A 17095-nucleotide genomic window follows, 5' to 3' on the forward strand; every position below is an offset into this window, starting at 1 on the left:
TCAGAGTGCAGCATGTGCATGAAAGGCATCTTTATTGCTAATGTTTAAAAATCCGCTTTTGTTTCAGAGACTGGAACAACTGAGATAATTAGTGATTGCTCAACATTACTTATAGGGTTTTGGAAAGATTACTTATCATTCAGGATGATAATGTATTATCACATTATTCGTTTCTCTTACTGGAAACCCATTAACTTTTCTGCATTTACTTTTCAGCGAATCATTTAGAGTGAGTGAAAATATTTACTTTCAGGGTAGTTAGAAAATTGAGGTTTATGTGGTTTCCTTGTTTTTTTGGTAGGCAGGATATTTAATGATGAATTTACTTTCTCTCTTCAGAAGGATAGTGTACTACATATAAAAGAGATTGAGACAGACTTAAGGAAGGATGGGATAGTGACTTTATTTTCTGTTGCAGTTTTTTTGAAGAACCATCATCTTCCCAAGGATGGGGGAAAATAGTTGCACAATATATTCACGATCAGTGGGTCTGCCTCTCTTTCCTGTTGAAAAAGTATCATACCCTTATACCAGCCTCAGAGGGTGAAGTACGGGAACCCATTCTCCCTGCTGTTCAAATGCCAATAAGAACTTTGCAGTCTGCACTAGACGCCCTCGCAGTTCTTCCTTCTGATCAAGTTTTACCCGTGTTCCATTGCATGAAAATTTTGGTTCCCAAGGTAAGATATGGTGAGACATGAATTGAAGAATACAGGAATGTAAATCAGTTTCTGAAATTAAATAATTACCTGTTTCTTTCTTTTTTTTTCTACCAGCTTCTGACCTCCTCTGAATCACTCTGCATAGAGTCTTTTGACATGGCTTGGAAAGTTATATCTTCTTTAAGCAACACTCAGTTGATATTCTGGTCTAATTTGAAAGCTTTTGTTCAGTTCGTTTTTGATACCAAAGTTCTTACCATTGCTGCAAAAATCAAGGGCCAGGCATATTTCAAAATAAAAGAGGTAACTTTTTTTTAATTGAGGTAAAACACACATAACATAAAATTTACTATCTTAACCATTTTTGAGTATACAGCTCAGTGGTGTTAAGTATATTCACATTGTTGTAACAGATCTCCAGAACTTTTTTTTATCTTGTGGAACTGAAACTCTATACCCACGAAACAACTCCCCTTTTCTCCCTCTCCCAGCCCCAGGTAACCACCATTCTACTTTCTGTTTCTATGAATTTGACTCCTTTAGATAAAATGGGATAACTTTTTGTTTTCTTTTTAATTTGTGTGACCTGTAACACGAGAAAGAAGAGATTTCTATTTGTAACTATGTATTAGATTTGTTATTTATTCATTCAGTCAATAAGTATTTTGAACCTTCTTCAATTAAGAACAAGAAAATCTGTTAGGTGTAAAAGAGTAGGTGCAGGGCCAGCCCCGTGGCTTAGCGGTTAAGTGCACACGCTCCGCTACTGGCGGCCCGGGTTCGGATCCCGGGCGCGCACCGACGCACCGCTTCTCCGGCCATGCTGAGGCCGCGTCCCACATACAGCAACTAGAAGGATGTGCAACTATGACATACAACTATCTACTGGGGCTTTGGGGAGAAAAAGGAGGAGGATTGGCAATAGATGTTAGCTCAGAGCCGGTCTTCCTCAGCAAAAAGAGAAGGATTAGCATGGATGTTAGCTCAGGGCTGATCTTCCTCACAAAAAAAAAAAAGAGTAGGTGCAAAACCGTAGTCCATGAACCACATCTGCCTCACATACATATTTGATTTGGTTCATATAGTGTTTAAAATTTTGAATTAGTTGCCAGCTTTTAAGAATTGGGAAATTTGCATGAAAATCTGTATTTCCCCTTCTCTTGTAATCTTGGGAAACTGGATGATCTGGCAACACTCGTCATTCCTACAGGACAACAGTCACCTGGCCCGTCTAGATAGGGCATGCCCTGTCCCCTTCTCCCCTCCACAACCATTCCTCGATTTTTCCTGGATACTGCAGGCAAACATCAGGGGTCATTTGTCCTTGCACTTATACTGTTGCTTTTCTTGTGTGGGAAATATTTCCCTGAATATAACCTATCCCAAGGTCTCTCTGGTGTCTGGAGGCATTGTGTTTACAACCACTGATGCACAGTAGGGAACATGACATGATGGAATGACATCATGCCTAGGAATTCATGTGTGCCTCCGTATCCAGAGGGGGAAGTGGACGTATAATCCTTTATTACCCTGCTGTCCTGCACTGCCTCTCAGTCCTTTTCTGCCCACAGCACAGGCTTAGAGACAGTGGTCTTTGCTGCCTCAGGGAAAGGGAGGCCACTGGTGGAAGGAAAGTGAAAATGTAAAGGGCGAGGTGCTTTCTTCCCTTTCATTCCATTACTTTGGGCAGTTGTTTCTCTTGGAGAGTTCTGGGTGAATATCACCAGCAGTAAAATTGTATTTATTTTTATTATTAAGAAATGAAAAATTAGCATTCTGTGATTATTGATCATCATGCAAAATTCTAACAATAAAGAATTTTTAATTTTTTAGACTCTATTCATGGTTATGTTGAAACTATCATTTGAAGCCATTCAAGTAACAGTTTTTAACAACATTAATTTTTTTTAATTAAATTGGTCAAAGATTAAATGACCATTGTATTTCATTTCAGATTATGTACAAGATCATTGAAATGTCAGCTATAAAAACTGGAGTCTTCAATATGCTGATAAGTTATTGCTGCCGATCTTGGATAGTTTCTGCTTCAAATGTGTCCCAAGAATCTTTATCAAGTGCTAAAAATTATAGTGAACTTGTCCTTGAGGCTTGTATATTTGGAACTGTGTTTAGGCGTGATCAAAGGTAAAAGATGCCATTATTTCAACCTGTCATAAATTACAGTATTAAGTACCTGTCAGGTAGAATTATGTCTTTGTTTTGAGGCTTTCAATTGGAAGAATATAAAGTATTAGTTAACTTTAAATTTGGGGCTTTAATTTTTTTTCTGTCTAAAATCTGTTGTTTTTTGTCACATGTTTTTATGGAAAGACTTATTCAGGATGTACAGACCTTCATAGAAAATCTTGGACATGATTGTGCGGCAAACGTTGTTATTGAGAAGTAAGTATGGTGGATTTTCCATGTCTTGACATAATTCAAATATTCAAAATGTAACATCATATGGGAGTCATTCTGTATTAGTTAAATTTAGTAAATGTTTACTAGTGATATCTAACCTATTATAAGATGTTGAATGAGTCTTCAAAAGTATGTTAGAAATTATATTCCCTTGCTAATATATTTTCTTCAGGTCTGTCCCTATTTACTAAAATTTGATAAACTTTAAAAAAAATTTTAGTGCAGAGTGCAGCATAAATAAGGAAATGACCATAGGGAACATAAAATCCCTATCCCTCTTCTTTTTTTCGGTGAAGGGGTGATTATCAGCACACACATTTTATTCTCTTTTTGACTAAAATTCACCATTTAACAAGTCAATATGCCACACACAAAAATATAATCACTCTTGGAACAGGCCCTAAAGTTTTGATATCTGGGATAAGACTGTTTTTATCTAACCACTGAATTAGTTTTTTTTGAAGCATGTCAAATAGTTTTTTTTAAAGTTTTATTTTTTCACATAGTTTTTAAAAATGTGGGTGTGTGTGTTTATAAAGAAGATACTAAATAGTATTGTGTTGTTCACTTTGATTTTAGAGTTTAGGACAACAAATGATAATTGTGTAGTTATCACACAGTGTTTATTATTCTGAGAGTCATAGCTGTGTTTTAAATCATCTGCCACTCTTCATTAAGTATATACATTTTTCATTGTTAATTATTTTCATTGATCTTTTTGTTTTCTTGGCTGGTTTAGTGTAGCAATAAAAGTGAAATTTTTTAGTTGATGGTTCTAAAATAATTTCTGCTAGACAAATGTCTTGTTAAATTAAAATGACTTTTATTCACATTATAACAGTTATAATGAACTTTGGAAATATTTAGTAACAATTTCACTTAATTTATCTTTCCACATTTGGGTACTGAAAATGCTGGAATGCTTAGAGCACATGGTGCTTCCTGAGTTTGCCCGTCACTTAGAAAGCGTGCTCTTATAGAATGTGGCAAAGATGAGGCGCTGAGATGTTTGATGCGTGTTCTTGCCCCTGAGTAAACAGAGAGGTCTATGGCCCTCTTTCGGGAATAGTTTCATGAGCTATGAGCTGTTTTGTCCACAGATATGATAGTATTAACCTAGCCTCAGTAGTGTGTGCATTGTTTTTCAACACACATCACAGAAGTCTGGGTGAATTTGTGCTGGTTCAGACTTTCTGTACAGGCTCGCCTTTTGATATATTCATTTGTTATCTTCTGTCTATCCTGAATTAAAAAGCATTGTCCTTAGGTATGAACATACTTAATTTTAGAAAAATTTGGAAAGTTTTGATATTTGTTATATTTTGAAACTAATTTTGACATATTTTTCTATTTTGAAAATGTATTAACATAGTCTATCATTTTATATTTTTTAGTACTAAAAGAGAGGACCATTATGTGAGAATTTGTGCTGTCAAATTCCTGTGTTTATTAGACGGCTCGAATATGTCTCATAAGCTGTTTATGGAAGATCTTGCAATCAAGTTATTAGATAAAGTAAATATGTTTTATTTTACTTTAAAGTATCTTTGTTTTTGTATATTAACAAGTCAAAATCCAACATATGCTCTTTATGTTGACAGAATATGTATTTCTAAATATTTTTTATCAAGAAAAAAACATGAGGTTTTATGTTCCATATTTTTAGTTAAATCTTGGTTAGTAACTGTCCAACTCAAATTTGGTTTTAGGGAACAATAGTACTTTCCCTGTACTATCTAAACTTCACTCTGTATTTTCCAGTACCAGTCAAAACCAGTTATGTTTAGAGTGATATATCCATATATTGTTTTATGTAAGAAATGGAATAAAAAGCTCAAAATTTAGAAAGTGGCATAATGTGAAGAATTGATTTTTTTGAGTCTGCAAAATCATTTGTAAATGAACATCACACTGACTGCAGAATGGATTAACAAATATGGGGAGAAGATAGAAAGGGGTAAAGTCAAACATAATGCTCACTTCTGAATTTGAAGCTGAGATAGATGGAGTGCTTGGTCTGCTTTCCACCCTCTGGTTTGGACCCTGGGATGTAACCGATGACCACAGACCAAGTCACCTGTATTGAAATAGCAGTGTTCACCATACGTTTGTTTTCTGAAGGTAGCAGATCAGCTTTAGTTATGTAAAACCTAGGAAGTATTTTTTATGCAAAAACTCCATCCTTTGCACTGTTGGAGTCAGGGGAGATATGTCAGAGGAAATAGTGTTTTACTGGTTTCCTGAAGGATGAGTAGAATTTAAAGTAGCAGGATACTCCAGATAGAACACAAATATGTATTATCATGTATATTGATGTATAAATATAAGGGTGTTTTGAAGAAAAGTAAAGCAGAATAAGGAGGAGTGGTAGCTATTTAGATAGAAGGTCAGAGAGGGCCTCTCCAAAGGTGACATTGGGCTGAACTCTGGGTAAATTGTCAGTAAGAGGGGAGAATACCAGGAGAGGATGGTGTCCAGAGGCCAAATGAGGAAAGTGCTGCCTGCAGGTATGGAGGAAAAGGAGGCTGCCCATTGGCCCTTAGATTCAGCAAGAAGGCTGTCATTACTCACCTCTACAAAAGACCTTTTAGTGGAATGGTGAGAATTAGAACCTACATAGAAGGAGTTGAGGAGAAAATAGTTATTGAGCAAGTGGAGACAGGGAGTATAAGCACTATTGAGGAGTTTGCTCTGAAAGAGAAGGAGTACATGGATGGTGCCTGGAGGGGGCATGGGCTAGAAGCTTTTTAAAGATAGGAGATAATCAGAGCTTGTTGTATGTTGAAGGAAGTGATCCAATAGAGAGGAGAAAATGATAACAGTGGAGAGGCCAGCAGTAGTCACATAGGCAAAATCCTTGAATAGCCACCTCACGTCCATGAGAATAGCTATTAAAAACAAATAAACAAACTGAAAATAACAAGTATTGCTGAACCTTGAAAACATGCTAAGTGAAAGAAGCCAATCATAAAGGACCACATATTGTGTGATTCCATTTATATGAAATGTCCAGAATAGGCAAATCTATAGAGACAGAAATAGATTAGTGGTTGCCAGGGGTTGAGGATAGGAGAGATTGGAAAGCGATTGCTAATGGGCACAGGATTTCTTTTTGGGATTATGAAAATGTTCTGGAATTACATAATGGTGATGATTGCACAACTCTGTGAATATACCAAAACACACTGAATTGGACAGTTTAAAATGGTGATTTTTATGATACTTGAATTATATTTTTAAAAAAATCCTTGAATAGGCTAGATTGGCTCTAATGTCTAATAGAAGGATAAGCTTTATTTAAGAAATGAAAAAGCAAAGACAGAAAAGTTCTATATTAGAAACTTGCTTAGGCCAAGGATTTGTTTTTTGAAGATGAGGAAAATTTGAGCAGGGCAAGTAATAAATTAAAAAAGGGAATTTGAAAATAAAGAAAAATAAAAGAATAATCCTAGAGAAAGTGGAAAAGGATTGTATCCAGAGCAGAGTGGGTAAGTTAACGTTAGGAATGACGCCTCATCTTCTGATATGGAGAAAAGAAGAAGGGAGGGTGGTGGTAAGTTTGTATAAAGGAAGGGCATGCCTGAAGGAGTTCTTGCCTGAGACACTGTATTTTTTTCTGAGCCAGGAAGCAGGGTCATTTCTAAAGAGGCAGAAATGCGGTTGGAGTTTGAAAAATGAAGTGAAGGTTAAAGTTAGAGCAGTTACCTCAGTTAGAATTAATATATGGTAATGTTTACAAGTTGGTCTTTCCCACTAAAGTGCAGAAACTACAGAGGGTAGGAGTTATTCCCTGCTATGTCATCAGTACCTACGTTAGATACTCAGTTTTGAATGCATGGCTGAATGTACAATGAACTTGGAGGAAATGAAGAGGTTCCTGATTGGGGAGATATTAAAGGATTGCTTGGCACTGTGGAAGTTCTGCTTTGGAAAGCAATAGTATGAATGTGTGGTGCCACCACTGCTTGGCTTAGGGTTGGTGGTGACCTGGTCACATAGTAGGTGAGCAACTACCTGAGCATCTGGCCTTTGCTTTCTTCTTTTCATTCTTCCAATTCTTTAGGCTTTGTTGAGGTAAATGCAGGTAGTTGTTTTGTTTACTTTTTATTGAAAAGTTTCAAACATTTTATAAAAGTAGCTTTTTAAAAAAGTTATCAGTTCAGGAGCCGACCTGGTGGCGCAGTGGTTAAGTGCGCGCGCTCTGTTTCGGCAGCCCGGGATTCGCAGGTTCAGATCCCGGGCGCACACCAACACACCGTTTGTCAAGCCACGCTGTGCCGGCGTCCCATATAAAGTAGAGGAAGACGGGCACGGATGTTAGCCCAGGGCCGATCTTCCTCAGCAAAAAAAAAAGAGGATTGGCATTGGATGTTAGCTCAGGGCTGATCTTCCTCACACACACAAAAAAAAGAGTTATCAATTCATGGCCCAGTCTCCACAGTTATCAACTTATGGACAGGCTTGTTATCTATCCCTGACATTCCCCCCAACACACATTATTTTGAAGCAAATCCTAGACATCGATTTCATCTGTAACTATTTCAGTATGTATTTCAAAAAGATAAGAATTCTTTTTTTTTTTTAGCCATAACTACAATACCATTTCACACCTAAATCCATGATTCCTTAGTATTACCAAATATACAATCAACGTTTAAATTTACCTGATTGTTTTACATTTTTTTCACTGTTTCTTTGTTTGAAATATGACCCAAATAAAGTCCATATACTGCAGTTGTTGAGATGTCTCTAATGGCTCTTAATCTATAGATTCCCCACCTGTTTTTTTTGTTTTTTTAACTTGAAATGTATTTTTGAAGAAAGCAGATTGTTTTTATCTTATAGAGACTTCCACAGTCTGGATTTTGCTGTTCGAATTTTCATGGTGTCCTTGAATGTGTTCTTCTGACCCCTTATTTTCTGTAAGATGATATTTAGATCTAGAGCCTTGATCAGATTTAGGCTTGATTTTTGGCGGGGGGATGGGGTTGGGGAGGGTGAGGGAAGAGTGTACATCCATCAGGAGGTCTGTAATGTTTGGTTGTCTCTCCTTTTGTGATGTTAATAATTGATGATTTTCTAGCTGGATTAATTTTTTAGGTGTTGCAAAATGGTGATACCCTAATCCTATTATTCCTTTTTCATTTATTAGCTGAAATACTTCTATATCCAAATATAAAATATTTGGATATCCTGAGGTATATTTCGTATAGGAAAGGCAGGACGAATGCTAGCTTTTTTCCTATTATTTATCAGTTTTCAAAATAATTCATTGGCTTCCGAGTGTCTTCAAAAGGTGGTCAGTGAATTTTTTTGTTTTTCATTTTTTAGTTTAAGTATAATTGACGTGTTTCAATCCAGTGTAGTTATTATTGTTAATGCTCAAATTGCCCCAATTTTGGCCACGTGAAAGAGAAAATTTGAGAGCATAATTTAGTTTTGGATATATTAAATTTGAGTTGCTTTTGGGCTTCCATGTGAAATTACCAGTAATAGGCAGTTAGGAATATGGTATTTAGGAAAGAAACAGAAGCCACCATACCCAGTGATGGTTGAAACCATGAATGTGGACAAGACCATAGGAGGCGGCCAAGAATGGGAATTTAGGAAGCACCAGTGTTTGAAGTATATTGGTAGGAAAAAGAACCAGAAAAAGGTCATGAAATAGAGAGGTCAGGGAAGTAGGAAAAAAACCAGAATTGGATAAGGGTAGGGAAGAAATGTCTGGTGTTGCTAGTTGCCTTAATTTGTTTCATTGAATGATCTTGTCTATAGAAAATTGTCATCCAGACCTCTATTAATTTGTTCACGATTATAAATTTGAATCTCAGAACATGAATTCAAACTCAGAGCCTATTCTTTTCCACCCTAAGCTGCCTTTCAGGTGGCCATTGGCAGAGAGACTTATCAAGGGTGTCCAAGGAGAGCAGCTAGGGAGCCAACAGAGAAAAAGCTGTTGGGAATTTCTGAGTGTTTTCAGAAGCATGTTGGGGTAGGGCCAGTTTACAGTAGATTGAAGGTTGAGCAAATCTGCAAATAAAGGCAGGAATTGTACTTTTTAAATATAGGTTTGATAAATCTCTTAAAGGAATATAAGGACCTTTCTTCCTCTGATACATGGAAGAGAGAAGGTTGAAGGTAGAGAAAGTTGAATCAGGAAGATTGTTGAAATAGGACGAAAGATCATATGGTCGAAGTAAGAAAATGGATTGGGTTAAAGCCTTGAGGAAACTAGTAAAGATTTTTAATTCTTGTGGAAATAGGAATAGGAAGAAACTTGAAAAAAGCAAAATGATTATCCATCACACTAATTCTTAAAGTGTCGTCTCTCACCCAGCAGCAGCATCAGCATCACCAGGGAACTTGTTAGAAATGCAAATTCCTAGTCCCATCCCCAGTCTACTGAATCAGAAACTCTGGGGTGGGGCCCAGCAACCTGTGTTTTAACGAGCCCTCAAGGTGGCTCTGTAACACTGTTTGAGAACCACTGGTCTAGCAGCAGTGGGGGCCCAGCTGAAGCTATAATATATATTTTTAATGAAGTCAGTTGGGGCAGGTGATTTTTCTTTTCTTCAGCAGTGCCTGGCAACTTGAAAGCAGGATCAGAGAATTTAAGACCACTGGGTTGATTCAGAAGTAGGGAATTTGCAAATGGGTTTGAGTGAAAAGAAATGAATGAGTTCTTGAAGATACTACTGTAGAGATTATTCTTGGGGTCCAGGTTGGGTCAGGAGGTACATGAAACTAGAGAGGTTGATAGACTAGCAGAGAAAGAAAGATCTTTCTGAATAAAGAGTACATTGAGTTTAATAAGTAAAAGGACAGGAAATTTTGAGCTGAAAAGGGCATTTTAGCACTTCCAAGTGAGGACAGTGACTCACGTGAGGCCCTGATGGCACGTTTATTGGAGTGAAGGTGCTTCTCCTGAAGCATGTGTGAACACATGTGTGATCTACCTTAGTGATGGTTCCGTTTTTAGCTGCATTGAGGCTGAGCACTACATGAAACCTAAAACGCCTATATCAAAAGAAAATTTCCCAAAAGAAATAATGATAATAGAGGAGGTTATGAGATATTAATCATTGTTAGGCGTCATTAAAATCTATATTAACTTAGCTATTGTCATAAAATTTTATACACATTCAAACACATAGAAAGGGATTTGGAAGAAGCAAGATCACAGAATTTACAAAGTAGATGAGGATGGTCTACTTAGATGAAAAAATGGTTTTGGAGATGGTGGATAACGTTTTCATCTTTAAGACATCTGAACATGTTAATACACTCTTTAGTGCGATCTTAACTTAGCAGCTGAAGCCCTAGTAGTTACGTAACAGAAGTCATCCTGGCAATTGGCTGAATTTAGACAGCACGACCATTGTAGAGCTCTGCTAATGTAGAAAGGCTTGGCGCTCCCATTTTCCTGTGTCTAGTGATGGCATTGCACTGTCCGTTTACTGTGGTGCTCCTGTCTTAGGTGTTTATATCAAATCGAAGATACCATTATTCCAAACTTACACAAGACAAAGGGGCATGAAATGAGAAGTGCCTATGTTAGTGCATTATGTATATGTCACATACCTCAGTCTCTTCTCACCCCTGTGACTCCCTATCTCCCCCTTAATTGGCCACAAAGAAATAGAAGTGTATTTCCAAATACGTTTTGTACTGCATACAGTTTTATGGTTCCTTTTCTAATTTTAAAAGTGAATAAGTTAAACAAAAGCAACTGAACTCATTGTTTTGAAAGGAAACTAAAAAAAGTATCATAATAAGAAAGTGTCTTTTGTATCCTCCTTTCTGCCTTTTGGAGGATAATAGGCTCCTGTGCCCAGTTTAAAACTTTTATATTTGAAATTGTCATTGATTTTGTTTTCATTAATGAAAAATTCAGTAGGTAATTTAATATTGATCCCCCCACTCTGCAGGATGAATTGGTGTCCAAGTCTAGAACTCGATACTATGTGAATTCTCAACAACACAGAGTGAAAAACCGAATATGGCAGACTCTGCTTGTACTTTTCCCCAGATTTGATCAGGTATGATATATATTATATTTGTACCTTTAAGCATAATGTTTTCATATGAATAAGCTATTTAGTAGAAACTGTCATGTGCTATTTTAAAATTGAGAAAGTAATCTGCTCAAAATTTATACTTCAGTTCTTAAAATTGAAGTTAGTTCAGAAATTTTTTTTAACAGAAAGAATATTAAGGCAATTAGGTATTGTAGAAATAAATTGGAAGCTGGTTTACATGGCCTTATTGAATAGTTTTTCCATCTATATACTAATGTAATATTTTAACTGGTTCAAGTTTTATACGCCATTTGATTAGAAAATGTAAATAGGTTAACTCCTAATTTTCTACAGCTGTTTTGGAGTGTTATGGTTTTGGATTATCTATGTACTCTAGAAACCATGCAAATTGCATCATTTAGGATGGGATTGTCATTTCCCAGGGTTGATTTTCTTACCCTTAATTTCATGAATAACATGGCCATATAAACCAGCTAAGCAAAGGCGAAGATCTCTCTGTTACAACAGAGTCTCTTTATCCAAAGTTACCTTTTCTCTTCCCTGAAGAGACAAGGAGCAGGTGAGTGGACTTTCCATCTGATTTCTGTAATCATCTTTGCTTAATATTCCTGTTAAGAAAATGGGTCATCATTATGAGAAAGTGATGGCATATCTCATGGATTTTTTAAAAGCATTTTTGAATGCAAAATTCCTACTGTCCTCCTCACCTTCTTTTAAATGTTCGAGATAATTTTTAAAACATATCAAAACTCTTTTTAAATACCATTTTATGAAGCCTTATATCTGTGAGAGATAAATATTTCAGTAACTCTAAGTATATAAGTTATCCAAACAAACTGTGTGAAGAAATGGAAGAGGAAATAGCTAAAAGAGTTCCTTCTGGGGAGTAGTGGTGGTGGATGTGTGGTGGGGGCTGCTGATTTTCATCACAGGCCTTTTAATAGTATTTGATTTTTAAAATATTGGATATATTATATTTCATTAAGCATAAAGATGAATTTTTTTTTAGGATCAAAGGCCCCCCGGAGAGAGGGATAATATTGGAGGGCGTGAGGGGAGTGTCAGAGTAGGCAGGGCCTGTGAGGAAGAAGAAAACTAGCATATCTGTTATGGAACAGTCACTGCTAAGAATGTCAACTTGTTATATCTTACGGTTTAATTTAACCTTGATAACAGTCTTTGAAGGCAGGCCATAAATATTCCCATTTTACATAGGGGCACTGCAGTTCAGAGTGGCTGACCTGCCTGTAAGGTAACACAGCTGGAGAAGGTGGAGATGGAATTCAAAACCAAGTCCAACCTAAGTTCATGCTCCACTTTACAACACTCTCTTGGGGGCTTAAAATGAGCTTTTCTGCCCCTCTTCTACCAATTAGAAATTCTCTTAAGATAGATCTTCTTTAAAATAAAGAAATATACATAATAAATATTATTTTTTTATATGCTTATATGAGGAGATGTTGTTTTTAACTGCTGCTTAGATATGCTCAGTTACCCAGACAGAAGTACAATTTTGAAGAGAAGGGTAGGGCGAGGGAGGATGATTTTGGAGTTCAGGGTCTTGGTGAGAAGAACTGAGGAGGCTCTACAGACAGAGGATGAGCAGTCCAAGAAGAGAACGCGAGAGGCCCCAGGCCTGCTCTCCTGGTTTTGTTTGCCTCTGCTGACTGGCATCTGTCATCCTCGGTCCAAGTTTAAGCCCATGGAGTCCTGGCAGATCTTGATTTGAATCTGAATTCTGCCACTTACTAGATATGTGGCTTTGAGAAAGTTATTTAACTTTTCTAAATCTTTTCCTTTCCCTGTAAAAATGCAGAGACTAATAACCTTCCTCATAGAATTGATGTGCAAGTAAAATGTACAGTACTCGGTAAAAGTACCTCATCATTATATTTCAATCAACAGGTTTTAGGGTCATTGCTTGGAGAGTTTTGATTCAATAATTCCAATAAAACCTTAAGCTGGTTTTTTTAATGGTGACTTTTTTAAATTAAAATTAATTACAATTTTCAAAGTTGCTAAGAGACTAGATATTAATTGTTCCCACAAAAAACAGAAATGATAACTATGTGACATGCTAGATAGAGGCTAATGCTGCGGTGGTCATCATATTGTGATATGTAAATGTATCAAATCAACATGTTGTACACCTTAAATTTATACAATGTTATATGTTAATTATATCTCAATAAAAATAAATTTAAAAAAATTAATAACCATAACATAACAGTTTAATTTGTGAACTTTATTTTTCTCAGAATTTCTTGAATAGAATTATTGACAAGATTTTCCAGGCTGGTTTCATCAATAATCAAGCATCCATAAAATATTTTATAGAATGGATTATTATATTGATTCTTCATAAATTCCCTCAATTTCTTCCGAAGTTCTGGGATTGTTTTTCTTATGTAAGTAAAGAAGATTTTTTTTTTATATTTTGTTAAATTAAGAAGAGATTTTGGCTATGCTGGGAGATTTGTTGCACTTTAATAGTTGTTTTTTGAGTGTCGATTGCCCTGTCTCCAGTGTATTCACATCCTAAGTTGCGTTTTGCAAGATTCAAATTAATTTAGGAGACAGAAATCTCTGGCATTTATCTTGAATACATCATAGTTTTTATTTGAGAGCTCTTCTATTCCAACAAAAAAAGATGGAAAAGGCTTTTGTTATTAAGAAGTAAGGGAAATAGGTGCCTTCTATTTTCTTATTTACCAAGTAATGTCTTTGTTTGATCTTAGAAATCAGAAGGATGAGGAATTAAATGCATTCCTCACATTGTAAAGAATGTTTTAGTGGGAAAATTTCAAACATAACCAAAGTAGAGAGACTAGAAGGTACCCCTTATTACCCAGCTGAAAACAAATATCAATTCATTTCTGTTCTTTGAGCTGTACCCTCGTCCATACCTCTAACTGCCCATCCTCAATGTTTTATACATCTTGAAAATCATTTTTAAGGCATTGATACTAAGATTAGTGATAGAGTTTACAGTTGCAGGCCTCCTGACAAATAAGGAATTGTTTCTAAACATCAGTTCTGTTGATTCCCAGATTCTCCCTGCTCTTTCTTAATAAATGACCTTGCCTTCTACTTTGTGTGAAAATGGAGACACCTTCCTCAAAGTATCTGTTTTTTCTGTTTTTCCTTTCTATTTCAGGGGAAGAAATTGCTGTTCTCTTTTTCACATCTATCTGGATGTTCTTATTTGTATTTCCTTTTGGGACTTTACTCTGAATTCTTCACTCTTACTCTATTGACTTTTCCTCTGCCCGGCCATCGTCCTAGTGTCTCCTTTCTTTACTATTAAACTTTGAGAATGAGTGATCTTTGCCTTCTTCTCTTGCTCCACTTAAACCACTGTGATTTTCAGAAATCATACATTGAGGACTTCATACGTGGCTACAGACAGCCGTTTTTCTTTTCTGGTTCTTCATCTTCCTTCCTTTCACGTTGGCAGTTGCTTTCTCCACAGCTGATTGTGCACTGCTGTGTACTTTATAGTTCCCTTCCTGTTAATGTGATTACTTCTCTATTTCTTTCATGTTTTCCTTTCTTTCTCCCAACCCTTACGTTTGGTTTTATCTTAAGAATCATTGTTTAGCCCTTCTGCTTCTCTTGCTGTGCTCCCTTGGCTCTGTAAACCTCGTCTCTGCTGGTTCACTGCATCTCCAGCCATCTACTAGGCATGCTCACATGATCACTTCAAACTTCATTCCATATGGAACCAAATCGATGATAGTGTCTTTCCCCTAAAATTGACTTCCCTTTCTGTTGTCCTTCATTCTCCAGTCTCCTAGCTGGAAACCTGGTGTCACAATAGGCAGTGGCAACATCATTCTGACGATAATCCTAAAAGATAGCTTGGAGTTTTTAAATTTTACTTCTGAAGAAACTGAAGTTCAGAGAGATTAGGGAATTCATCACACCACTAAGAAATGACAAACCTGTAATTCAAATGTCTGTTTAATTTCAAAAGCCACATTCTTTTTCACTATTCCAAGGTTCCTCTTCTGTCTCTTCCTTCTCCTCTTCACATCCATGTAATTAAGAAAAATATTCCGTCATTTTTCCTTGGATTGCTTCTCGGATCTGTTGCTTTATTAACCTAGTTTGTTTTGCCTGCTCTCTAGTGGGTAAGGACTGCCTCAGAGATTCTCACAAAAGGCAGGTTGGCTCTGGTGTCTTCTGAGACTTCCTGACTCTCATGTATCCCCAGTCATGCCAGCAGTTCTGTTAAGTTTTTCTACTTAGCTCAGTCTCTCACTTTTCATAAAGAGCTTTCAGACCTGGTATATTCTCTCAAATCTTTTCTTATGGACACCAGTCAAGGTTTTTTATTTTAAGCAAATAAAACAACTTTTGCTAATTGAATCAAAAAGGGACTTAAAACAGGCGGTGGAGAGGAGGGAGTCAGGTAGCTTAAAGAATGCTCAGGAAGCTGCAGAATCAGGCTTGGAAAGGAGGCAGGAATAAGGAGGGCTCAACAGCTTCCAGAACTGCAGCCACAGGCATAGCCCACGGGGGACATTGCTTTACCCCACTGGACATGTGGTGCCATCACAGCAGTGCTGCGGCCATAGCCAACTGTCCACCCGCTGCCTCTGCCACCTGCAGGGAGGTGGGCTCTACCTCTGTAGGATACGAGTTCTCAATTCAGCATTCAGAGTAGGTGTCTCTGGGTCCAGGTCGGGTGCCTTTTCTTTAGCTGCAAGGAGGAAGGAAAGATGAATATTGGACATTTTCAGCTTCCCACAAGACCTATAAAGTGGGAGAATTCCCTAAACTTGGGAGGGGATTCAGGATAGATACCCAAAAAAGGGCAAATATCCATTACACCTTTTTTCTCCTTTATTGGAAGCAGATGACCTTAACTTTTATTTTTTAGGGAAAACAAAAGTCATCACATAGGAATACCTTTATCTTCTCACCAGCAGTCATACAAATCTGCCTATGTCCCTATCCCTTTGAGACTTCTTCCCTCCTTTTACCGTAAAGGACCTGAACCTTCTGTTCAAGATAATTCTTCTGCGTGTTCTTTGGCTCCTCCTTTCTGCCTTCTTAGGAACCCTTTGCTATCAATCTTTCTTCTGTACTCAGTCTCTCCTTCCTAACCAAATGGTTTCCATTGGCTTTTAAATATGCTCAAGTCTCATCCACCGTTTATGGATATTTACACTGAACTTCTCATCCCCCTCCTATAATCACCCTATCTTGCTACCACGTAATAGTCAGACTTCCTGAAAGAGGTATCCGTGTTCCTTGTTCCATTTTTTTCCACATCCCCACCTACCCTTCAATCCACTCTTCCGGCTCAGTCACTTCTCAGAAGATACTAATTCCAGAGTCAGTTGTCAGCCTCCTCTTACTTCTCCCAGCCCCATCCACGCTGCTGACGACTTCTTTGTTCTTGGTTCAGTGACACACTTTCCTGGTCTTCCTGCCCCTCTGTTCCCTCTTGTCCTTTCCAGGCTTTTCCCTCTCTACCTCTCTAGCTATTAAATGTTATTGCTTCTCAAGCCTAGGCCTTCTTCTTTCATTAATTTCCCTTTGTTTTATAGTCAATTTTTTCTAACTCATGGATTCACTTATTATCTGATGTGAATAACTCACTAATTTATATTTCTATTCTAGACATCTTCCCCTAAGTGCTAAATAAACTACAGCCAAATTCATCCTGGCAAAGTTTTATTGGAACACAGCCATGCCCATTCATCTGCATATTGTCTGTCTATCGCTATGTTTGCACTGAAATAAAAGAGTTGCAGGTGCAACAGAGACTATATGGCCCGCAACGCCATATTTTTCTTTATTGTTTGGTCCTTTACAGAAAGAGTTTGCTGACCCCTGCTCTAGATATTCTCCTTGAGTATTGATAAGTCATCTAAAACTTGGATGTCTAACGTCAAGTGCCTTATTTTTTCCCCAGTCTTCTTCCTACGATTGTGAACAGCACCACCATCTATCTATAGAGTT

The 17095-nt window shown here is 37.1% G+C and overlaps 1 protein-coding gene across 4 annotated transcripts in view; it reads left to right on the forward strand.

Moving 5' to 3' along the window:
* The window catches only part of TARBP1 (TAR (HIV-1) RNA binding protein 1), a 91104-nt gene that overhangs the window by 50807 nt on the left and 23202 nt on the right, over positions 1 to 17095 (forward strand). For all 4 annotated transcript variants that reach the window (XM_058542999.1, XM_058543001.1, XM_058543000.1 and 1 more), the window contains exons 16-22: positions 419 to 680; positions 777 to 965; positions 2617 to 2807; positions 2994 to 3065; positions 4478 to 4598; positions 11012 to 11122; positions 13381 to 13530. In XM_058542999.1, coding sequence (XP_058398982.1) covers positions 419 to 680; positions 777 to 965; positions 2617 to 2807; positions 2994 to 3065; positions 4478 to 4598; positions 11012 to 11122; positions 13381 to 13530 — 1096 coding nt within the window. The remainder of the gene's footprint in view (positions 1 to 418; positions 681 to 776; positions 966 to 2616; positions 2808 to 2993; positions 3066 to 4477; positions 4599 to 11011; positions 11123 to 13380; positions 13531 to 17095) is intronic.

The sequence above is a fragment of the Diceros bicornis genome, chromosome 6 (genome assembly GCF_020826845.1).
Source record: "Diceros bicornis minor isolate mBicDic1 chromosome 6, mDicBic1.mat.cur, whole genome shotgun sequence".
NCBI lineage: Eukaryota > Metazoa > Chordata > Mammalia > Perissodactyla > Rhinocerotidae > Diceros > Diceros bicornis.